Source organism: Annulohypoxylon truncatum (genome assembly GCF_022578515.1).
Source record: "Annulohypoxylon truncatum strain CBS 140777 unplaced genomic scaffold F4807scaffold_1, whole genome shotgun sequence".
NCBI classification, from domain to species: Eukaryota; Fungi; Ascomycota; class Sordariomycetes; order Xylariales; family Hypoxylaceae; genus Annulohypoxylon; species Annulohypoxylon truncatum.
In genome coordinates, this window is record NW_025953787.1 from 286,171 (window position 1) to 306,387 (window position 20,217).

General features: G+C 50.1%; 8 protein-coding genes across 8 annotated transcripts; 3 read left to right on the forward strand and 5 right to left on the reverse strand.

Moving 5' to 3' along the window:
- Positions 1 to 650: 650 nt before the first annotated feature.
- F4807DRAFT_449231 (sterol-sensing domain of SREBP cleavage-activation-domain-containing protein) lies at positions 651 to 4,156 on the reverse strand (the record flags this gene model as incomplete). The annotated part of the gene is made up of 3 exons (XM_047999999.1): positions 651 to 1,606; positions 1,662 to 4,060; positions 4,125 to 4,156. 3 exons carry the CDS (start codon positions 4,154 to 4,156, stop codon positions 651 to 653), a joined length of 3,387 nt encoding a protein of 1,128 aa, XP_047859111.1.
- Positions 4,157 to 5,955: 1,799 nt separating this feature from the next.
- F4807DRAFT_2897 (putative pla2g4b) lies at positions 5,956 to 7,529 on the forward strand. Its single transcript, XM_047994791.1, has 4 exons — positions 5,956 to 7,042; positions 7,115 to 7,174; positions 7,249 to 7,341; positions 7,451 to 7,529. The coding sequence occupies exons 1-3, from the start codon at positions 6,189 to 6,191 to the stop codon at positions 7,325 to 7,327; spliced, it is 993 nt and encodes a 330-aa protein (XP_047859112.1). The 5' UTR covers positions 5,956 to 6,188; the 3' UTR covers positions 7,328 to 7,341; positions 7,451 to 7,529.
- Positions 7,530 to 7,622: 93 nt separating this feature from the next.
- On the reverse strand, positions 7,623 to 9,542 carry F4807DRAFT_449232 (kinesin-domain-containing protein; the record flags this gene model as incomplete). The annotated part of the gene is made up of 2 exons (XM_048000000.1): positions 7,623 to 9,292; positions 9,374 to 9,542. 2 exons carry the CDS (start codon positions 9,540 to 9,542, stop codon positions 7,623 to 7,625), a joined length of 1,839 nt encoding a protein of 612 aa, XP_047859113.1.
- A 355-nt stretch (positions 9,543 to 9,897) lies between these two features.
- Positions 9,898 to 12,559, reverse strand: F4807DRAFT_403924 (DUF862-domain-containing protein). Its single transcript, XM_047996056.1, has 2 exons — positions 11,717 to 12,559; positions 9,898 to 11,664 (listed from the first exon to the last, which is right to left on the reverse strand). Exons 1-2 carry the CDS (start codon positions 11,987 to 11,989, stop codon positions 10,183 to 10,185), a joined length of 1,755 nt encoding a protein of 584 aa, XP_047859114.1. The 5' UTR covers positions 11,990 to 12,559; the 3' UTR covers positions 9,898 to 10,182.
- Positions 12,560 to 14,934, forward strand: F4807DRAFT_403926 (guanosine-diphosphatase). The gene is made up of 3 exons (XM_047996057.1): positions 12,560 to 13,132; positions 13,197 to 14,547; positions 14,609 to 14,934. The coding sequence occupies exons 1-3, from the start codon at positions 12,901 to 12,903 to the stop codon at positions 14,664 to 14,666; spliced, it is 1,641 nt and encodes a 546-aa protein (XP_047859115.1). The 5' UTR covers positions 12,560 to 12,900; the 3' UTR covers positions 14,667 to 14,934.
- Positions 14,935 to 14,977: 43 nt separating this feature from the next.
- On the reverse strand, positions 14,978 to 16,778 carry F4807DRAFT_403928 (uncharacterized protein). Its single transcript, XM_047996058.1, has 2 exons — positions 16,721 to 16,778; positions 14,978 to 16,662 (listed from the first exon to the last, which is right to left on the reverse strand). Exon 2 carries the CDS (start codon positions 16,474 to 16,476, stop codon positions 15,076 to 15,078), a length of 1,401 nt encoding a protein of 466 aa, XP_047859116.1. The 5' UTR covers positions 16,477 to 16,662; positions 16,721 to 16,778; the 3' UTR covers positions 14,978 to 15,075.
- Positions 16,713 to 17,991, reverse strand: F4807DRAFT_403931 (uncharacterized protein). The gene has a single exon (XM_047996059.1). It carries the CDS (start codon positions 17,659 to 17,661, stop codon positions 17,038 to 17,040), a length of 624 nt encoding a protein of 207 aa, XP_047859117.1. The 5' UTR covers positions 17,662 to 17,991; the 3' UTR covers positions 16,713 to 17,037.
- A 475-nt stretch (positions 17,992 to 18,466) lies between these two features.
- On the forward strand, positions 18,467 to 20,181 carry F4807DRAFT_403933 (putative ras-related protein Rab7). Its single transcript, XM_047996060.1, has 7 exons — positions 18,467 to 18,718; positions 18,795 to 18,848; positions 18,943 to 19,038; positions 19,097 to 19,276; positions 19,330 to 19,374; positions 19,426 to 19,528; positions 19,581 to 20,181. The coding sequence occupies exons 1-7, from the start codon at positions 18,689 to 18,691 to the stop codon at positions 19,688 to 19,690; spliced, it is 618 nt and encodes a 205-aa protein (XP_047859118.1). The 5' UTR covers positions 18,467 to 18,688; the 3' UTR covers positions 19,691 to 20,181.
- Positions 20,182 to 20,217: the final 36 nt, after the last annotated feature.

Consider the following 20,217-nt stretch of genomic DNA (forward strand, 5'->3'; position numbering starts at 1 on the left):
CTCCTCACCCAAGCCCTGAAGCAAATCACAGTAAACAGTCACTAATCACCCACCCTAAGCCACACAACTCAAGTAACAACATCTTTTTTCAATTCATTCCATTTAATCGGAGGAGAGAAGAGAGCTCTAAGCTCTAGCCCAGCCTATCGCCCAGCCAACCACATGCTCACTGAAGCCCGCCTCGGCCCTTTCCCCGTTGCCGTTCTATCGAATCATACCAGCCAAACCAGACCAGCCGTCCCCGTTCCGAGAAACCGGTGTCCCTACGCCTCTCCGTTCATTTGAAATTCTTATATTATTGAAACCACCCATATTTTTTGTTGAACCCAGAAAGATCACGCCGTTATAAACCAGCCCATTTCCCCCTTACCGTTTCTAGTAGAATGTCCCTTGGTCGTAAAATTTCGCTGAAGTAAAAGAGGAGAGAAGTAAAAGTTGATAGGACAAACGCCGCTAACCTTTAAAGCCCTGGGTTGTTGTGCCGTTGTATATGTCAACCATGTAGCAGACCTCGAACCAGTCAGATCGCTTGAACCTATATATCCGTAATGCAAATCGTATCTCGTCCGAACCTGATAGTCCGTTTCCCATATCGTAAATGAGTCCTTGGAAGAAATCAAACCCATAATTTTCGTTCAATCCCTCGTATATCAACAATGAGGGCAGTGTGAAACATGCTTCGCGCGAAGAGTCGAGGGCCCCTTACGCCGACGATTTCCCAGCGCGGGCATCCCGTCTTCAGGTTGAGCTCTGTCTCCAGTCTCGAATCGCTCATTGCCGACCACGATGACCTTGATGACATTACTAAGTCCAATGGCCAAACTCGCACGGCCGATCCTCGCCATCGGTCCGAGACTGTTGACGAAGAGGTGTCCGTCATCCTCAACCTTCGAACATAACGGGAGCGTCTCCCATGTCTCCTTTTTACCGAAGTGGGAGAACATCCATACTTGCCAGTTATTATCTGGGGCAATATGGCCATTCGTAGGTTGAGATGGTTGATGACGACGTCTAAGGTTACTGAGCTGTTGGAGATGCGGAGGATCATCGTGGCCATCCGCTCGAGCCTTCTCTGATGTTTTCTTTCGGACACCCACGATGATCCCACAGGGCAAAGCGTCCCAGACTCCGGGATTTTTGATAGTCCGTTTCGATACCTTGGCTCTTTGCCATGGGCAGCACGTCTTTCTCGTCGGTGATGCTGGTTCACAAAAGCACAGCGACTCTCCCTCATTCTGTGGACTATAGGTGTGTACCATCAGGTCTCGGGTGTAAGCATGGTTATATGCTATCGTGAAGCTCCATAAGGCAACAGAGCCACATCGCATCCTTCGTGGTCTCGAGTGAAAGCATTTCACGCTTCTCGGTTGAATAGGGTCCGTGTTGAAAGTATAGATCGCTCTGAGCGTCTGGGAATCTACCAGGTCCACGGTCTGAAATCGGATGACGAGGAAGAAATCCAACTCTGGTAAGGATTGGATTGAGACAAGCTCACGCTCGGTCGAACTGCCTTCGTTCACTATACTAGAGGACCATTGAGTGCCATCTTGGGTAGCAATGCGCACTTGACCTTCGCGAGTAGAAGCTATAACTTGAGCAGGATACCCTTCAATTGTCAGTGACACTGATCCTATCATATAAGTAATATGAAAGTTACTCACCTTTTTCCGCAAGAGAGCTAACGGAGACAATCGAACTCCCTTTGGTAAGCATAGTGCTATCGGGTCGTACTTGATCTATCTTCAGTTCCGTGAGAGAGCCATCTCGCCGAATAACTACCAAAGAAGGAACGGTTGCAGAATCATCGGGAACGAAGAAAAAGGCTTCGGGCTTATGTCGATCCGGCTCTACCTCGAGCATAGGACCCCACCGAAAATCGACGAGATGCCACAGCAGAACTTTGCCCGAGGTTAAGAGTGCTAGCCAGTGAGAGTCGTCGTCAATACACACGGCCAAAATAGGAAACGGGATATTAAACAGGTTGGCACTGTCGCCCAACACGTAGCTCTCGCCGCCAGCTTTGATATCCCATACTCGGATAACTCGGTCTAGCCCGATAGACACCAGGTGACCATCAGAGGAGGCTGTGAGTAAGGCGACGTCCAAAGTATGGCCTCTGCTTAGGGTTTTTACCGAAAGGAGAGGATCATTATCAGCACCATCAATCCTCGCAGAATCTGCTAATTCATCCCACAGTAGGTAGTTCATCAGTAGGCGAACTGCAGCCGCAATGACTATCATAGTTACAATGAAAGGGGATGATTGATGGCGAAGGAAATCGTAAACGGCTGGCGGAAACCATGGCTCGCTTGCTGAAAGGCTCCGGTCTGATCCCTTGAGAACGAAAATTGTGGGATAGAAGACCCTTGCGATATAGCTATGGGCATCAGGCTTGATAACGTGAATAAGTTCCCGGGCCGTCTCATGATCCTGAAGGCCTAACCACGATGCTGGACTTCTGCCTTGATGAACTTCGCTCAGAGATGAAGACAGCGAAAGATTCTTGTATTTCGGAGAGATGCGGAGAATCCGAGTCAGTGCTCTTATGACACTTTCATTCTCGAAAAAGTGCCACTGAGAGATGAGAACGAAGCCGACCATCACAATGGTTCCGGCAATGCGTGTTGACATGGCGATCCTCCCCTGTGGCATCGCATCTAACCACGTTTGCCGCGACTGAGGGTCGGAGGCAGACCGATGAGATCGGATCGAAGCTTTTGCGAGTGCATCGCTAAGCTCGGTACGTCGAACATCGACACTAAGTACGGATAGGAAGAAGGTTGATAGGTAAAAGAAGTCAAATATTAACGCAATCGCCGTGAAGGTGCAAAATGCCGAGACACCAGGCGATACGAGCTTCGACAGGAAATATAAGATGACGAGATTTTGAGTGACGCTGGTGAGAGCAACGTAGCCTGTCTCACCGAATGCGTAGCCAATCCGCTTACTTGTGTTGTGTTCGGATGGAGTGAGAATGACAGCATTTATGAGACGGAAGATATTCTCCAAGCTCATAGAAAAGATAACGACCGGGTATCCTAAGCGGGGAATCCTCGACAGATCGATCTTAAAAATGGCACATATAGTAAAGCTTGAAAATATGGCGAGGACAATCTGAGCTATGACGGTAACCATCAATCCCACCTTCGACTTGACGGCCCGTAACTTAGACAGACTGGTCAAGAAGTAAATGAGGACGAGAATATAGGCTAGCCCTAAAAGAAAGACATCCTGAGACGACATAGGACGAAACTGAAACTCATACATTTCGCTGGTTTTTCCGTTCGGAGAATAATTAAATATGTCCCAATTATCATCCGTGTTTTGTTTGAGAGCTTGGACTTTCTCCTGCCATTGACGTCCAACCGGAGAGTCTCGATGATGGACAAGGGTGATGACAAGGGCATCAGCAGCGACGAGCCGGCGATCCTGGAAGCGTTTCCCGCTAAACACAGTCGAATGCCTTAGGGTCACATTGACAGATGTCGACTGCGTCTTTCTCTCGTTTGCCGTAGCAATAATATCATCATCCTGTTCTATGGCCTCCGGGGAACACGACCAATATTGAAGTGGGGACTGGAAGAACCAAGACTGGTTCGTTAAACCGTTGGCAACATGAAGGACATCGCGCTGGTCGAGTGTGAGGTCCGTATTCGTAGCATTGGTAGTATCGATTTCGCCAGCGATATAACGCCGTGGGTTAAAATTAACTGTAGGGCCAAGCAGTTTGTCCTGGAGGTCCAGCGCACTTAGCAGTACGTTCCTATTTAGAGCCTGGAAATAATTGCCATGAACCCATATCGAGCGCATAATAACGTCAGGTTCGACTCTGTTCTTGTCGACAAGAGGTAAGGTGTCGGTCCAGGCATGTTCGGGGAGGATAGACGCGCCACTGGTAAAGTCGGTGGTATAGAGGAAAGGGAAGGGATAAATAAGGACGGTAGCGACAGCGACGGAGACCAGCAAGGTTGTCACGACATGGCTAGCGGCGTACCGTCCGTACCGCGCGAAGGCGATACGTAACGGATGCGATTCCTCTAGCACAGGACCTTCGGTAGTTCTAGCATTGTTTTCTGTCAATTGAGCCGCAAAATAACAGATAGGCGGAGAGAAGCAGAACATACCCTCTGAAAGGATAGAGAAGATACCAGATCATCCTTCACATACGTAGCGGGCAAACACCAGCTTGCGAGCTGCCCAGGATAACACGGCGCGCCAGACGGAAGGGAGGCAGGTGGCCTTTCGTGAGGTCAAAGGAGGGGCGCATTCTCCTCACCACGTATCACATGCGAAGAGTATGTAATCCGACTAGATCAGACATAGATGGCGTATATGTAAGTACGTAGGTAAATAGGTAGTCTGGGTTTTATTTATCAAGCGGATGAGACATAGTCGTGACGAAATCTATATAGTGTAGTAATCTTGAGATCGAGTGGAAGAGGCCGAGGCTGGTGGGTATTCGTTGCAGAAGGTGAGAATTAGGGCGAAAGAGGAGAGATCGGACATGGAGGCGGGCGCTATTGTCGACTTCTCGTACTTCATGAGAAAAAAAAGAAGGGAATTGAGTTAGCGAAGACGCCAATAGAATATTAAAATTGTGCTGGAAGAGGACTAGAGCGGCGCCGCCGTGTTTAGAGTTGTTTCCTACTGTCTCGCACTTGACTTGGCCGAGTTAAGTATCCCAGGTAGCTGGAGCCATACAAATTGGTTTGTACCTAATAGCGTATGCGTAATCGGGCAAGTGCGATGTGAGAGATGATAAAAGGTTGGATCAATATGCAATTTCATGGGTGCCGGATGCGATTCGAGAGGTTTCCGATGTTCAGCTGACCGTGCTAAAGATAAACTTGCACTCGGCACTTTTCCTTTGAGATCTAGGAAAGAGTAGCTTCCGGGTTTCCTAGACTTTTTGCGACTTGGAAAACTCCATCGTAAATGCCAAGTTGGGACCAAAGTTGGGACCAAAGTTAGCCCTGGGGACTTGGGTAGGTAACTGCGCCGGCGGGGCGGATTAGGCGGGACTTGCGCGGACAACCGGGGAAGTTCCCCTTCCCTGCTAGCTTTCCATTAGGCGTCGCTCTAGCCCTTCAAGCCCCTCCAGCTCCGATTCTACAGAGATCCATGGGATACGTCGTACTCCCCCTCACCCTTACCCCTCACAGCTATTGGGCAGAGCTGCTCATGCCCCTTCTGCCCCTTTCTATATCGAGATCGTACCTGGTCGTCTTGGTCATTTCCGTCATTTTCTCATCTTTCATACCGCCAAAGTGTCGAAGTGTCTCGGACTTGACAACACATCGCAATGTCGGGCGAACGGTTAGGTTCAAGCCTCTCGACGAAATTGGGTTAGACTACATATGTATAATCAGAACGGTCGAATTGGTCCGGATACATCGTTAGTGGCTGAAGAAAACGATTACATATTGATAATATGTAAACCGTCGGCTAATGGCTTGTTAGCTGTTGGCTGTGAACTGTTAGCTGTTAGCTGTTAGTTGTGTTAGTTGTGCACTTATTAGGTTCTGACATCGGTGTGCCCAGTGTGCCTCGGTCATCAAATTACATCGCAAACAGGGTAGGAATCATTTTATCGAGATCGACAAACATCGAATATCGTGGGAAATATATCTAGATAGAGGAAATGTCATATCTGGGGTCTGGGGAACCGCCGGGACTTTTTATATATTTAGGATTTCTATCACTTTTGTAATCGACCCATAAGGAGCAAGAACTGACCGCTTATATTGCTACCTTAAAAGGAACAAACTCCATCATAATCATGACCAACAATAAGGAAGGCGGGGTTCGTCAAGTCAGAATCAGCTCATTTTTCTCGCGATGCCTTCCATTGGCGTAAGATAATTGGTGCGCCGTGGGTAGATTAGGCAAGGGCTTTGTAATTAGATCTACCTAACCCAGATTTCCGGATATGCTAAACTCTAAATATCTGGAAAATCGTCCCATTTACCAACGCTAGATCCGAAAAAAGGCTGTAGGGCTGAATTGGTTGATGCAGTACCCGCGTATTACAACTTTTTGCTCGCATCCTCCCATCATATCATTTTTCATACCGTCGACGGGACGCATGACTGACCCCAAATTACCGTCACCGATTCCCCGTTACCTCCATTAGGAACCCCTGCGACGACAGTGCTTAGGTTGCGGGATACAACTAGATATCTGGGAAGATGGATGATCTGAACGAAGATCTCATCACGGAGCTGATCACGAGCTTCAATGCGCTAAATCCTAGCACCGTCGAGGAGTTAGACGAAGAGCCGAGTCCGCTAGAGTTCATGCGGTATGTGGCAAGGAACACACCTTTCGTCGTGCGTGGAGGCGCCGCCGACTGGCCGGCTACACAGCGCTGGAACGCTGCTTACCTGCGCGAGTCTCTGGCCGGTCATCGTGTAAACGTTGCCGTGACACCATTCGGGAACGCTGACGCTCCCACCATCGTGGATGGAGAACCCGACTTAATTTTCGCCAAACCGCACGAGGAGGAGCAGGATTTCGGGGAGTTTCTCGATTATCTGACGACGCAGGAGAAAGCCGAGCACTCTTTGCCCGAGAGTCGCGGGGAGGTAAGGTACGCGCAGACGCAGAACGATAACTTGCGGAACGAGTATTCTCTTCTCTACTCGCAGGTTCCGCCATCCATTCCGTTTGCTCGTATCGCGCTTCAGGAAGACCCGGACGCCATCAATATGTGGATAGGATGTTCCAAATCCATAACGGCGATGCACCGCGATAACTATGAGAACATATATGTACAGATTACCGGGCGTAAGCATTTTGTCCTGCTACCGGCGCTATGTCAGCCGTGTGTCAATGAACGGGAACTGCGTTCCGCCTCCTATGTCCGAGGAGAAAACGGTCTTAACGATCTTCACTTGCAAATGGAGGACGAGGAGGAAAATATCCCTTTTGCTACATGGGACCCGGATAACCCGACTATAAGGACTACTAAGTATTCGCATCTAGCACGACCTCTCAGAGTCACGCTTAATCCAGGCGATATGTTCTACCTACCAGCTATGTGGTGAGTCCCGATACCTAGATCAACTTCCGCAGATATCAGTTGGACGTTATCTAGATGCTCATAATAGCTCAGGTACCACAAAGTCTCGCAGTCCTGCTCGGAAGAAGGAATGTGTATCGCCGTCAACTATTGGTAAGCCTCAATCAAGCACAGTAAAACAACCTCTATTTCTTAAGGTCCGAACTTACCTAGTGTACTTCTACCAGGTATGACATGGAATTCAGCGGACCGCTCTATCCCTTGAACACCTTCGTTCGCAGTCTTGGTAGCGAAATAATCAAATAAATAAATCACAATATGTAAAAAAGCACCTCTAGCCGTAAAGCTCTCATAATCATAAGTTGTCGTATTGAATTCCTACTAGTATGTAGTCTACACCACTGTACTAACTAGAGTTAAAACACCAAGACCATCTAATAGACCCATACTCCTATTAATATGTACGGGTCTTCGGTCCAACCATTCATATTTCCATAACTGTACCATAGTACTCCGAACACCTTGCGAATCCAGCACGGTCCAATGGGGATGTCATAAAGACTGTAAGAGGTAGAAACTACCAGTGCAAGAACACCCTTCCTCAAATATTCACTCGAACTCCCAACGGGTTGCGCGTACCGTCGTCCAACCATCTCCCCTTATCATCGCCAATCTTCCTGCGGAACAGGGCCAAGTCCTCCAGGAGATCGTGCATGTAATCCTGCACATCATTCGCCTTCTCCTCGTACACATCAGACTCGTACCCATCATCCTGATCATAATACGCCTCATCCACCAACCCACTGCTCCTGCGTCTCCCACCACCACTCTTCCCCTCCTTCACACCACCCTCACCCTCAACCTCCCTCTCCACCTCATCCTCACGCACAACAACCTCCGGAATCGGGTTCTTCAAGCTATCAAGCGCAAGCTTTAAGTGCAACCTCAGCGCCTCATTCTCCGTCTGCAAGCTGCGAATCTTGCCCTCGGCCACGAGGCTGCGCTCCTCCATCATGCGCTGCATGGCCGCGACGCGGTTCTGGTACTCCTCGAGCCTCTCCTCGCTCTGCCGCGCGTCCTCCTTCTCGCGGTGCCGCGTCTCGCTCACCGACAGCTGCAGCCGCCGAATCTCCTCCGCCATCGCGCTGATCTGCTTGTCCCGCTCCGCCGAGCTGATCTGGTCCTGGTTCACCACCGCCCGCGTCCGGATCCGCTTCGCCTGGTCCGCGTACCGCAGCGTCGACAGCGTCTCCTCGTAGTCGCTAGGCGAGATGCACGCTATCATCGCCGTCTTGCTGTTCCCGCCCAGCGAATCTTTGAGTAACCACGTCAGGATCGAGTCCCGGTACGGCACTATATCACGACTACGGTGATGGTGGTGCGATTTCCCGCTTCCCGGATGCGACGACGCCTTCGGGTCCGCGAGCGCTGCTATCACCCGCCCGAGCGTCGTCAGCGACTTATTGATATTGCTGCCCTCGCGGAGCCGCGCGCCGGTGGCCTCGGTCGACTTGGCGCGCTCGCTGCCCGCGAGGTCGACGAGCCGGATGCGCGAGCTGCGCTCCGTCGTCTCGTCCGTCTCCATGTCGTGGTGGATCTGCTTCAGCATGATCGTGAACACCGCGTGGCTGCGGCTGCTCGTGTCGTTCATCTTCGTGCTCGCCGTCGTACGGCTCGCGTCCCCCGCCTTCATGTACCGCAGGATCTCGCCGAGGTTGCGCACCGGCACTTCCGTCAGGTCCTTCACGTACGGGCCCTCCGTCGGCGACTCGCGGATCTTGAGGTAGTACGGCGCTTGGTTGGGCACCACGGGCACGAGTAGGTCGCGCACGTGCTCGTTGTAGACTTCGAAGTAGGAGGCGCGCACATGGTACGAGATGTTCGGCGTCTCGTTCTGGGCGGCCTCGATGCGCTGGAACAAATCCTCGCAGGTCCTCGGGATGAGGCCTGGCTGGTCGGGCGTCCCCATCATGGTATACGATTTTCCAGAGCCGGTCTGGCCGTAAGCGAAGATACATGTGTGATACCCCTCGAAATTGTGGTCGAGGAATTCCTCGCCCAGGCTGTTGTATACATCTTCCTGATGGGCATAATGTTCATCTCGTAAATCATGACTCCAGAATGAATTGTCGAATGTGAAGTCTTTCTCTTCAATTACTTTGCGGGACTTCGCTCTTGAGTTAGCGGGGTCGTGGTCGTTTGGTACGTGGAGGATCGTCTGCTGAGTGATCGGGTCCATGCTTATCAAGCACTCGGCACCCCTTTCGATTTCTGGCAATCAATTTTAACGTTAGCAATTGTCGATCCATCACCAAACTTTTCGTATATCTAGGATATATAGCAAATACACACCTCGAGGCAAAAATGCCCTCACTCTCACGACAACTCTAACGTTTCCTCCGGCGTCCATCCTCATGTGCGGCGGCAACGTGCCATCTCTAGCTCGCAGCGAAGGCGTCGAAGCAGAGGAGGGAGAGGCCCTCATTGTATCTAGACCAGGCATCAGGCGTGAGTCTAACATTCCGTTCATTCCAGTGTGAAGTGTCTGGCAAATGTCGTCGATAGCGTCCCTAAACCGTGCACGCTGGTCGTGTGTTGGGATGCCGTAGACTGGCATGTGGGACCGGGCAGCTGTGGGAGGTCGTTTTTATTTACTTCAGACTGTGATGTGGGGCTTCGTTGCCAGGGAAGCGCTGTGCACGGTTCAATTTTGGGTAAGTTGCATTGGGATCTCACTTAGGTGGGAACGCGATTGCCCCGCGATGGAGACTCTTATGACTTGCGTGCAGTACTGTGTAAAATACCTAAGGGAGGGGCACGGGTAATGACGAGTTGAAGATCTTGCATATCGAAGAATTACATGAAGAAATGTAGTTATCGTAGCCTTTCAAAAGATTGTAAGAGTAATTTTCGTCCTAACTCATATTACACGGTATTTGTGAATTTAGTGCCGAAGCCTGTCGCTACGGAAACTGTGTAATGGGATGTGTGCCCTCTGTGATACATCTGGACATCCATAATCTGTTCCCTAACCCTCCCGGCACCAGCTAAAAGAACCAGCGCCTGCTTGCTATAAATCGAATTCAAACCTACTTATATAGGTGCCTAATAAGACAGGAATAGCTTCTATGGGTCTGACGTGCGCATATTACACCCCACGTCTATTTTCTCGCGAGTCCCTTCCCAAGTAGCACTTGTCCGACATCTCTAGTAAGATCAGTCTTAAACAATTTCTCCTTGGCCAGTACAGTCCCTTGTGCATCCATGGATCTCAAGAGGTCTATCAATTCTCCTTCTAAAGGTAGACAGTATGTCATCAACCCGAGTGCTAAAAGCATGCCATCCAATGCCTCTTTCGATGATTCCTCTTGTGATATAGCCTCTAATAGTGATGCTGCTAATTCAACTTGGTCTTCTTCGGGAAGAATATCGCCGGACTCAAGTCTCTTTTTGAGGTTTGCGGAAGCAACGTTGAATAATAGCGATGAGGCTGCTACTCGGATTGTGCTATGCTTGTCGTCGAGGAAGCTTGATGAGACGAGCTGCGTAATAGCACTTCGTAACTGTGGATTACCGAGAATCTGATCCGCGTAAAGGTGACTTGAAAATAGATTGCTAGCCATTTGCAGTGTCACCAACCGTAGAGCGTAAGGGCTCTCCGTGTCCTTGTTAACGGCATCCACGATAGCAAGAACTGTTTCATGGCCATGCTCTTCCGCGAAATAGCCACTAACCCGAGTATCTGCAAGGGTACATCGGAAAAGATCCACAACCGTAAATAAGACTTCCTTAGGTAAATCTTTCACTGCCGAGCGCATGAAACTGGAAAATGCTGACAAATCCGGTAGATGAGCCAATGCGGGGCCCTGGCTCTCTTTGGTTTCGATAAAGCGTATCATACCCTGAATTGACTCGTCATCGGCCTTGGATCCTAGCTTAGCTAAGAGCTTAGGAATTGGAACAACTTTTCCGTATATTACTGGTTTCGAATCCAACCACATGGAGTGGTTTAACCTTAGTAGTTGGTGTGGATGACTTGGAATTGCCATTTGGGCCAGGAGACCAACAGTTCCCCTTAATTTGGCCGCATCTGCACCCGTAAACCGTTCTTCTTCTTTACCATGAAGGAAAGTAATGAATGTAGGCGTCGCCGTGATGTTGTATTTAGATGCTACATCAAAGGCTTGGTGTATATCAACCTTGATGAGGGTGACCTTATTTTGATACTCCTGGGCTAAGCTGTCGTATAGGGGGTAAAGTGCCCTACAGGGGCCACAGTTTGCCATGGTGAAGAAAATAATCGCACATGATTTTTGAGAAGCGTCTAGTACTTGGTTCAGCTCCGAGAGACTTGTAATAACCCTCACAGAGGCTGTAGAATTGGACTTATTTTGAGGCGTAGTTGCGGAGGCGGCTCCATTGGTGTGTGGCTGAACATTATTCTGGATACCGAGCAATCCACCTTGCTGAGCTTTTCTCTCTTCAACCATCCGGGCCAGTTGAGGTTGCATCATTCTACCGAAAGGCGAATCGAGCACACTTTGAGGCATGTTTGCTATGTGATCGGGTATTCCCTTTCCAACAAGGAATGTAGAGAAGTCATTGCTGAAGTTGTTACAGTTGTGTCGAAAAAGATCGTACGCCTATGAGGTTAGCATGAAGAACTAGTATGTGAGAGTAGCATTATAAACTTACCTGAGGTGTATATATCTCCTTTAATGATTCAAGATATTCGAGAATTATCTCCATAGGCAATTCACTTTTCCCTAGATGTATTCGTTCTAGCGGTGGGCCTAGGTGAGAACTCCCTGGCTTTATCACATTGATCCCACCGTCGTAGACATACTCCATGCCATCTAGCTCAATGGAGGTATGATAAATAGCATCGAGTTGAAACCCCAAAAGTCCGAAAGACAGTTGTTTGGCTAGACCATTTGATAGGTCATAGACAAGAAGATGCACATCCATTGCGACAGTTTCGTGATGAATAAGTGATTACTGTTGTTATCACACCGGCAGATTCCAGGGGCCTTTATAAAATCCGTATCATCAGCTAATGGCGAAGACCCCGGGAGCAATGTACCTCGAGGACTGGTCTAAGAAAGAAGGTTGAGAAAGCTGCAAGGTCAATTTGCTATAATTGACAAGTGAATGGTAAAAGTTAAGGATTTAGTCTATCGAAATACACTTTAAAGAGTGAAATATGTAGTAGGTATGTAGCAGGAGGCAACGACCCGTACGTCAGACATCGACACAGATGTGAAGCACCTGCTGGTGTGACAGCACCTTCTAGTAACTTTTAGTACCTAGGTACATACCTAAACGCTCCGAGGTCCTGGGTCTTGAATGCGGCTGATTAATGGAGGTCCGGCGAGAGGCTGGGTACCTAGGTACCTACTTAATGCGCATACGTGGCTGTGTAAGTGGGGCTGCTAAGGCTTAAGAGCCAAGAAACAGGGATCAAGGTACGCAACTACCGACCCACCGAAGACTAGACGCTGGAGTCGCAAAGGCCAACTAAAATTCGAAAATTCCAAGTCTTTCAGGGGTTATGGATAAGGACATTCAACCTTTCCCATTGAAATTGGCAGGAAAATCTTCGAGACGAGATTGCCTTCTGAACAAGTTGCGCTGCGCTCGTGTTCGCCCCCCTTTTATGTAACCCTTTTTACAACATTACGCTTTTTTATCCTATTTAAATCCGCCCCTATTCTGGCATTGATCCTCGTCCACCTATTCTCGTCTTGTTGAATGTTCAGCTGATCGCTCGTTCTAACTTCTTTCACTCTTTTTCTTTTCCCCTTTCTTCCTCCTTTTCTCCTCCCTTTCCCCATTCAAAGTTCCCCGATCCACTTGGGGATGCATCGCATTTGAAGGTTATGAGGAGAACATCGGTCTCGTTGCCTACTAAGCAAGTACACCACGATCCTCACGAGAAACCTGCGCGTTACGACTCGGGCCACCGAGAACCCGGCATCCTGGAGAAATTACAATCCGCGACGATGAACCAGGCCCAGAAGACGCGATGGCTGAAGACCACAGCCATCGTTGTTTTCATGGTGTTCCTGTTCTACTATTTCTCGCCGAAGGGAGTAGAAGTAGTTAAAGGAGGTATGCTTATTTAAAAACCAAGCCAAATAACCGTTTCCAATAGTTATCTGACTGAATGCTGCAGTATCACATACTGGCGGTCAAACGCCTTCCGATTCTTCGTATGGGACCGACAAATGCACGAAATCGTTTTCTAAGGACAAGCCGATCGTACAATATGTCCTCATGATCGACGCCGGTAGCACTGGATCGCGTATCCACGTATACAAGTTCAACAACTGCGGCCCGACTCCGGAATTGGAGAAGGAATATTTTGAGATGACCGAGAAGAGCGTTGGTGGCCTGAGCAAGTATAAGGACGACCCTCTCGCCGCTGCGAAGACCTTGGATGATCTTATGGCCGTCGCGATGAAGACCGTTCCCGACAAGTTGAAGGGCTGCAGCCCAGTTGCCGTGAAGGCGACTGCTGGTTTGCGAATGATTGGCCCGGAGGCTAGTGACCGAATCCTGGAAGCCGTTCGCACTCACCTTGAGAAGGATTACCCCTTCCCTGTCGTCTCGAAAGAGGAGAACGGTGTTGCGATCATGGACGGTTCCGACGAGGGTGTGTACGCCTGGATTACTACCAACTACCTCCTGGGCAAGATTGGCGGTCCGGACCAGAGCCCCACTGCTGCTATCTTCGATCTTGGTGGTGGTTCTACCCAAATTGTCTTTGAGCCTACGTTTAAGGGAGCTGCGGGCGGTGGCATGCCCGAGAAATTGGCCGATGGTGACCACAAGTACGAACTCTCCTTTGGCGGTCGTAAATTCGAGCTTTACCAGCACTCTCACTTGGGCTACGGTCTAATGGCCGCTCGAAACTCGATCCACCTCAACCTGCTTCACGACATCTACAGCCAAGAGAAGTCGAAATCCTTCCTAGAGAAACCCATTCTTAACCACCCCTGCATCAACTCGGGCCAGACCGACACTGTCAAGGTCAAGCTCGGCGACGACAGCCCACTAGGACAAGGCGAGGTCGAGCTTAACGTGACTGGCCCCGCGACTCCGGCCCCTGCCCAGTGCCGTGCCCTAGCTGAGCGCATCCTATACAAGGACGCGACCTGTAAGCTTGCGCCGTGCTCCTTCAACGGTGTACACCAGCCCTCGCTATCCAAAACGTTTGCTACGGAGGATGTGTACATCTTCTCCTTCTTCTTCGACCGTACCAAGCCGCTAGGAATGCCCGACAGCTTCACCTTGCGCGAGCTACACGAGCTTGCCCATGCTGTATGCGGTGGTGAGCAAGCGTGGGACGCTTTTAGCAATGTTCCTGGTGCTTTAGACGAACTCCGTGACCGTGGAGAGTATTGCTTAGACTTGAACTTCATGATCGGCCTGCTACACACCGGCTACGAGATGCCGATCGATAGAGAGGTCAAGATCGCCAAGAAGATCAATGGTAATGAGTTAGGATGGTGTCTAGGAGCCAGGTAAGCTTCCCCCGCTTTTCATTCCGCCTCGTCCTTACAAATGCTAATGAGATATACACAGTTTGCCCTTACTATCCAAGAACTCCGGCTGGTCGTGCAAGGTCAGCCAGACTTACTAATTAGATCGCATGATACCTTGACGAAAGATCGAGGTCATGATTATAGAGAGACCTTACAACCTTTAATGAAATGAGGAAGGCACGGAAACGTGGATGGCACGGTATGCCCTACGAAAGGCTGGCGTTTCGGATCATGAATGATTGCTGTAAAAGTGTTGCACGAAGCACAGCTTCGGTATTCTCGTCTTGACGAAAGATGGAATAGAGGTACTTGTTACGTTAGGTTAGGGTAGTACTGAATTGTACACACAAAACTACGAACAACCCAACTATTAATACTCCTGAAACCGTGAAATGCTCATTGAACATAAGCTCGAAATGCTCGACTTGATTATCATTACTAGACTCTTAAATCGATATGGTACTTCTCGTTCTAATATATATATATATATAACCCGGGGTATCAACATCACAACGGCGCCTCCACCATCCCCAACACATCCTCAATAACATACTCCGCATCCACACCCTCAAGCAACGCCTCCACGGCGCCTAATTCACTCCCCCACTGCAAACTCCTCTCCTCCGCCGGCGCCGCGATCCGTACGCGGTGCGCGTACGTCTTCTTCGCCGCGAGTCCCACCAGCGACGGCGTCACGTAGTCCAATCCGTGCAGCGCGGCGAGGCTCTTGGCCAGGGCCTCGAAGTGCTTCGTGGCCTGCGGCGTCACGCCGCCGCCTCCCGGGGCCACGGCGCGGTGCATGCGCAGGAAGGAGACGATGTTCATGAGGTACCGCAGCACCTCGACGGACATGTTCACGTTGCGCGAGAGCAGGGCGAGCGAGGCTATGTCGGCGTCGGCGAGACTCGGGAAAGGGGCCCGAGAGCTGGTTATTGAGGCGCTGTATGTGGATGCTTGGTCGCCTTTTTGTGGATGCGGGTTGGTGTGCGTACTGCGGGTGCGGCTCACGCGCGGTGTGCTAGGCGTCTGCGGGTCGGTGATGACGCTGCGCCGGACGACGACGCTGGAGGCCGATGCGCTGCTATCTGTTTCGGCGCCTCTCCTGTCTCCTTCGTTATCATCATTACCCCTATCTCCACCTCCACCTCCGCTTCTATACCGCTCCTGTGCCTCCTCCTCTTCCAAGTGCGCGAACCCATCCTCCGGATCGTGCCAGTGCGAGACGTAAAACAAGTCGTTCAGATGCGGGACCAGGCGCGCGGCACCGCCCGACTCCAACACGGCGACGAACAGGAACTGCTTAGGCGCCGTCTGCACGCTCGTGCGCGTCAGGATCCGCCGCGTGCGGAGCAGCTCCAGACATTGGATCTGCACGTCCTTCGGCGCGCGGTCGAGGTTCTTCGCTAGGATCACGTTCGCGATCTGTGGCGGCGGGTGAGGATGGGGAGCTGCTGAAGAATACTGGTGGCCGTGGCCGTGGCTGTGACTTGGTGTGCTAGGGATGCCGGTGGTGCTAGGACCGGTCGTGGTGTTCCCGACTACGGGACTCCCGCGAAAGTACGAGGACTCGGTGCCGCGACGCCGGAGGGGCGATGCGGAGGGCGTTCGCGGAGTCGGGGTGCGGAGTTGCTGCTGCGGCTTTGGCGTAGGTGGTGGAGGAGGCGCGGGCGGATGCAGTTGGATGGAGGCGGCGAGGTCGTCGAGAGTGGTGTAGGGAGTGCAATCTACGACGGTGGAGGACAGGTGGAATGTCTGCGAGGCGACGAGTCGTAGCTCCTCGACCAGGTCATCCAGTTCGGCGGGCTCGGTGCTGACGATGCAGTGCTCGCGGCTGATGAGGCAGAGGAGCGCTGCTAGGTCTAGGTCCTCCAGCTCGTGGATCCGGCGCAGAAGATCCTCATCCGCCATCGAGTCTTTGTCGGATTGGTGGCTTATTATCCATGGAATCACATTGGAAGATTGTCTAGATAAGTATTTGGAATAATGTACTCGGTGTTAGTTGTCAATGTTGAGAGTGGCGGGTAGTAGCCCCCGAATCGGGGCTTTAAATTGGTTGGTTGGAGCTCGGGTTAGTGCCGAGTTTCCGTCATTAACCTTAAATTCACATTCGGATCAGCTGGCATTAAACTTTCACAACCTCTAGCTGACTAACACATTTTTATACAGTTCCGGTCTAGCAATGAATCATGGCAGCCTGTTTGGATACAATGATTTGACAATGATAGAAATATGTACAGTAGGTTACCCCTTAAACGAGTGCAACAAAAACGATGACACAACATCGATTACTCCTCTACGCATTCCAGTCAACCCCCTCCGTTGGGTTACGGCCACCGCTGTGTTCACACGACAAGTCAGTATTTTGTAATACATGAAAACGTCGCAGCAAGTAACAATTACACAACCATTAAATTCAGATTTCGATATAATACAGCAAACGCAGCAACAGCAACGAGCAACAGCAGGTACTCACGTCCCCTTCCAGAATTTTGGATCAACCTTGTCCTCAGACGCCGTCGCGGCGCGATCGTGCCGCTTCTCGAAGTCCGCGTTATGCCTTTCGACTTCCTGCTTCTGCTCGTCACTCAGTCCAGACTTGACGGCCGGTACGGCCTGGTTGTGGATCTTGGGGCTGGGGGTGCCTTTGCCCTGCGGTCCTTTCAGTGCCTCACCTCCCTTCTGGCTCGCCGCATTGGCGATGCTGCCTCCTGTGGGACTACCTCCCGTTTCCGTAGCTTCCTTAGATCGCGAGCCGCCCGACTGCGCGCTAGAGTCCTCGGGGGACTTGGGAGGTTTCTGCCCCGACTCCTGGGCTGCGGCGTTCTCCATGCTCGCGTTTAGCCCGGCTTTGGTCGCGCTGTTCGCTTTCTTGCCTACGTCGGGGGCACTGGGACCCGGGTGCTCGGACTCTTGCTGTAGGTCGCTCGTAGCAGGTTGGCTCTTGGGGTCATCTTGAACGGGGTTTCCTGTTCCGTCACCATAGCCTTGTGCGTAGTAGCGAGAGCTGGTGGCGAATGTGCGGTAGGTTTGCGGTGCGCGAGTGCGAGCAGCTCGTAGAGCGTTCATAGAGTTGCTTACTCGAATAGCTACCATTTTGAACAGCTGGGTGGTGATTCGTTCTATTTATTGCTTCTGAATGGTTCAAAGGTGAATTACATAGGTAGGAAAGTAGATACTTGAGGTAAGCTTTTAAGACTGGAAAACATCGGGTGGCTGCTTAGAAAGTTCCGCATTCGCCATAACTGTGATGCCATATAATGGGAGATGATGAAGTATGACATCATGAAGTGGTACATAGTTTGATCGAAGCTCTCCCCTCGCACCTGCAGGGTTCATAATTGATTCATCATCCTCAATGGTGGATAAGAAAAAGAGGCTTTTCCATTCTACCGGATCGATATCTCATAGACCTCGATATTGAATCCTAGCGATGCTCTATATGATATCCATACCTACCTACATTAGATGTGACTGATTGATGCATGTGATAACACAAGCTAACGTCCTAATCCGCTACTAGTGTAATGACGCAGGGGTTTTCCTAGTTCCTGCCTTCAATCATCGTAGTAGACACTTTGTTTAGATAATTCGTCTGAATTCATACGAGTGACGATAGTAACATCTTATATACCTACCTACCTAAAGCTTCAATGCTTAAATCGTATTGATATAGGTACTTACTACATAGTAGTCATCATCAGATTGAATTGACAGCTGCCTGGAACCTTATACCATGTTAACGCATGTGGCTTCGAAGTATTGGTGAGAATGTGGCTGCATCCAGCCACTGTAATTGATCCCGTGCCCGCTAAGGCTGCTCGCTATGTACAAAGCTACAGGGCCTTATCAGCTCCTGTATCAGGTAGGTATCGGCGAAGGTCCAACCAATGCTTTATCCGCTTGTCACCCAGGTCCCAAACTGTAACAGCTGCAACTTACCTACCTACAATTACAACAACAACCAAACATCACCGTCTAACCAGCAACCGTCCCACACGCAATACCCGTCGCCTTCCTCTGATAACAGCACCTTAAGGCGGCGCATAAACATAACTCTCTCAATCGACTTTTTTGTCCAATTAATTCTGGCCTACAAGAGCCGATCGGCTTGACTATCATCATGGCTTCTAGGAAGAAGGTCCTCTTGAAGGTACTATAGACCCTGATCGGACCTTATCGATCCGCCTGGTTGTGACATCCTTTGGGCTGACATTCTGGTTATTTAGGTCATTATACTCGGCGACAGCGGCGTTGGCAAGACAAGTTTGATGAACCAATATGTATGTTACTGTTTGCCGAGACGAACAATCCACTCCTGCGACTCCGCCATTTTAACGATTAGACAATCCGAGGCTGATATTCTCTACTCCATAGGTCAACAAGAAGTTTAGTGCCAGTTACAAAGCAACTATCGGTGCTGATTTCCTAACCCGAGAGGTCTTGGTCGATGACCGACAAGTTACGATGCAGGTATGAGGACTACATATGAACAAAGGTTCATCAAAAGACGGTCGCTGATGATGAATAGCTTTGGGATACAGCTGGCCAAGAGCGCTTTCAGTCGTTAGGCGTTGCCTTCTACCGAGGTGCTGACTGTTGTGTCTTGGTCTTTGACGTCAACAACTCTAAGAGTTTCGATGCGCTGGATAGCTGGAGAGACGAATTCTTAATCCAAGCTTCTCCCCGTGATCCTGAGAATTTCCCCTTTGTAAGAGACATCGTCAGATCCTTAAAGATGAATGCCTACTAACAGTGATAAAGGTTGTGCTTGGAAACAAAATTGATGTCGAAGAGAACAAGCGAGTGGTAAGTAGAAAGGCCCCACCGCTAACAAGGCTCCTAACTCATGGTTTATAGATCTCGAGTAAGCGAGCTGCGACATTCTGTCACTCTAAGGGCGACATTCCATACTTTGAGACCAGCGCAAAGGAGGCGGTGAATGTTGAGCAAGCATTCGAAGGTACTTCCAAATCCTGATCTATTTGATGAGCTATTCTAATTTGACATGCTAGTGATTGCACGAAATGCCTTAGCACAAGAAGAATCAGAGGAGTTCAGTGGAGAATACCAAGATCCTATCAATATTCACATTGAGAACGACCGTGATGGCTGCGCATGCTGAAAGCCATCGACCCTTAATTTCACAGCATCTCACCCGCCTCATGTACCGTCTTGGGCGTTTTATCACGGTCTGACCAAAGACTGGCCATTACTCGCAGATGATTACGCCTTCTCAACCATCGTTCGCCTCTTTGTATGAAAGACTTGGTATTTCAGGGGCTCTCTGGAACTATTTACAGACTCGGAGCAGTGGAGTTTCAGGAACCACATCCGTAATGAGTGTATAGAGCAGTTGATGCATCGCATTTTGAGTTGTTCCGTTGGTACGGCACGGAACTGTAAAGTCGAGTCTTAGGCGTCTCATCAAGGTTCACTGATTGGGGACTCTATCAAGGCATTTCGATAATTTCCAGTTAGTATTCAGAAGTGATCGTCTCTTTTGTCAGTGAACTCTGATATGTTCTCAATCTGTGCTTGTGACTTTGCCTACCTACCCAGGTACCTATGTCGACTCATTCTGTGCCGTCAGTCACCAGGCATCATCCATGGATTATTGGTAATAGGTAAGTAACACTGCAATAACTCGGA